Raw genomic sequence first — 1,722 nt, forward strand, 5'->3', positions numbered from 1 at the left:
CTCTGACGGTTACATACTGCCCGATCAAAAGTATCAGGCGATGGTATAGCGGTCCAGTGGTAGTAGTGGTAGTAGGTCGACGGGAATCTTCAATCGCGCGCAAGAGACAGCGCTCGGATCGTACAATTGGCGTCTCAACTCGACGGCGAATTGCTCCGAGATCAATGGTAATATCGATTCCGATGATAACAATTGAAATGAAATCGAACGAAAGAACGAACGTACGAATGGATCCTCGATCTCGTCTTTCTTCTCTTTTCTTCTCCTTTTACCTCGCTTTTTTTTCTTTTTTCTTTCGGAGAGAATTTATAATAATTTTGCGCCAATTTTCGCGCCCGGATATATCGTCATATATATATGTGTATATATATATGTGCATCGTATGCTTCAGAGAGGACTTCCAACGACGATATTTCAATTTGTGTAGTGATTGCATCGAATACAATACAATTTTTTTTTGTGAAAATTTATTGTTCCTGTAACTATAAGAGAATTGAAGGAAATAATATGAAGGATGGGATTCATTTCAAAATGATTGATCGTGGAAATTAAATTTTTGCAACCAATTTCGGGTAATTTGTCGTCGAATTAATTAGCGATAAGTCTTCACTGGCTCCGTTTTTTTTTTTTTGGAAGAATGAGAGAATAAATGGATAAATAAATGAGTATTTGCAAGAGGAATATGTACAAAAAATCGAGCCTCGCCATAATTTATGATACACTCCTCGTTGTCTTTCGTATTTAGGTCGGCCTTGATTATCTGCCTAAATAATACAAACGTATATATATATATATAGAGAGAGAGAATATCTAAGTTGTATCTCTCTTAACAAATGATCTCCATGACAGGAAACGAAGGATTATTTCACCAAAGTGCGAGTTCGAGTGGAATAATCGAGCAACAATTTTGATACGACACGATTCGATACGATTCCATGATAAACGAATGAATTCTTTATCATACGAACGATTAAGAAGAACAACTTTGTTACTTCCTTCTAATTCGAATAAAATTCATCGAAACGAAACGAAACAACGTTTCCGTCGAATGAATGAACTCTTTCTTTCGATCGGACGACGATATTCCGACCGACTGTATTTTCGTTGATTTGATTTCTCAATTAGCTCCGCTATCCTCCTAAGGAATAAGTAAAATCGATCGGTGATATTTTTGAGGTAATAATAATTATAATATAATTGAACTCAATGAAATCACGCGCATAGAATTCATCATTCGTAAGAGAGAAAATACGCAAGAATACGAGAATACGCGTGCGATAACGCGTTTTATATATATATATATTCTTCGAACTTAAAATTCAGAGACAATCGAAACGGTGCAATCGTTCAATCATCTTTAAAGATCGTAAATGCATTGATCGTTGATAAATCGTGCGTCAACGGGAGGGGAGGAAGGGTAGGGGAGAAGGGGGGTAATAAATCGCAAATGCGTAATCGTTTCTTTTTTTATTCCTTTCTTTACTTTTATTTTTCGCGGCGATCGAGAAACATTAATAATTCCGCGTTTCATTGTTCTTTGATATTTTATTTTCGAGAAAAGAGCAGACACCTTATATATATATATATATAAATAAATAAATAAATATAGCAATCGGCGAGATGGATGAGAGCATGGGCAAGCATATCGAATATGAGGAAAGGAATCCGCGAGCGGATTTAACGTGTCGTTTGCTTTTTTTCCTTTTTTTTTTTTTTTTTTTT

The 1,722-nt window shown here is 35.7% G+C and overlaps 1 protein-coding gene across 1 annotated transcript in view; it reads left to right on the plus strand.

Moving 5' to 3' along the window:
* Positions 1 to 427, plus strand: part of LOC102674319 (homeobox protein OTX1-like) — a gene marked incomplete at its 5' end in the record, with an annotated part of 14,088 nt that extends 13,661 nt beyond the window's left edge. The window contains 2 exons of the mRNA XM_031514105.1: positions 3 to 167; positions 392 to 427. Of these exons, the coding sequence (XP_031369965.1) occupies positions 3 to 167; positions 392 to 427 (201 nt within the window). The remainder of the gene's footprint in view (positions 1 to 2; positions 168 to 391) is intronic.
* Positions 428 to 1,722: the final 1,295 nt, after the last annotated feature.

Source organism: Apis dorsata, unplaced genomic scaffold (assembly GCF_000469605.1).
Source record: "Apis dorsata unplaced genomic scaffold, Apis dorsata 1.3 scaffold_894, whole genome shotgun sequence".
Taxonomy (NCBI): domain Eukaryota; kingdom Metazoa; phylum Arthropoda; class Insecta; order Hymenoptera; family Apidae; genus Apis; species Apis dorsata.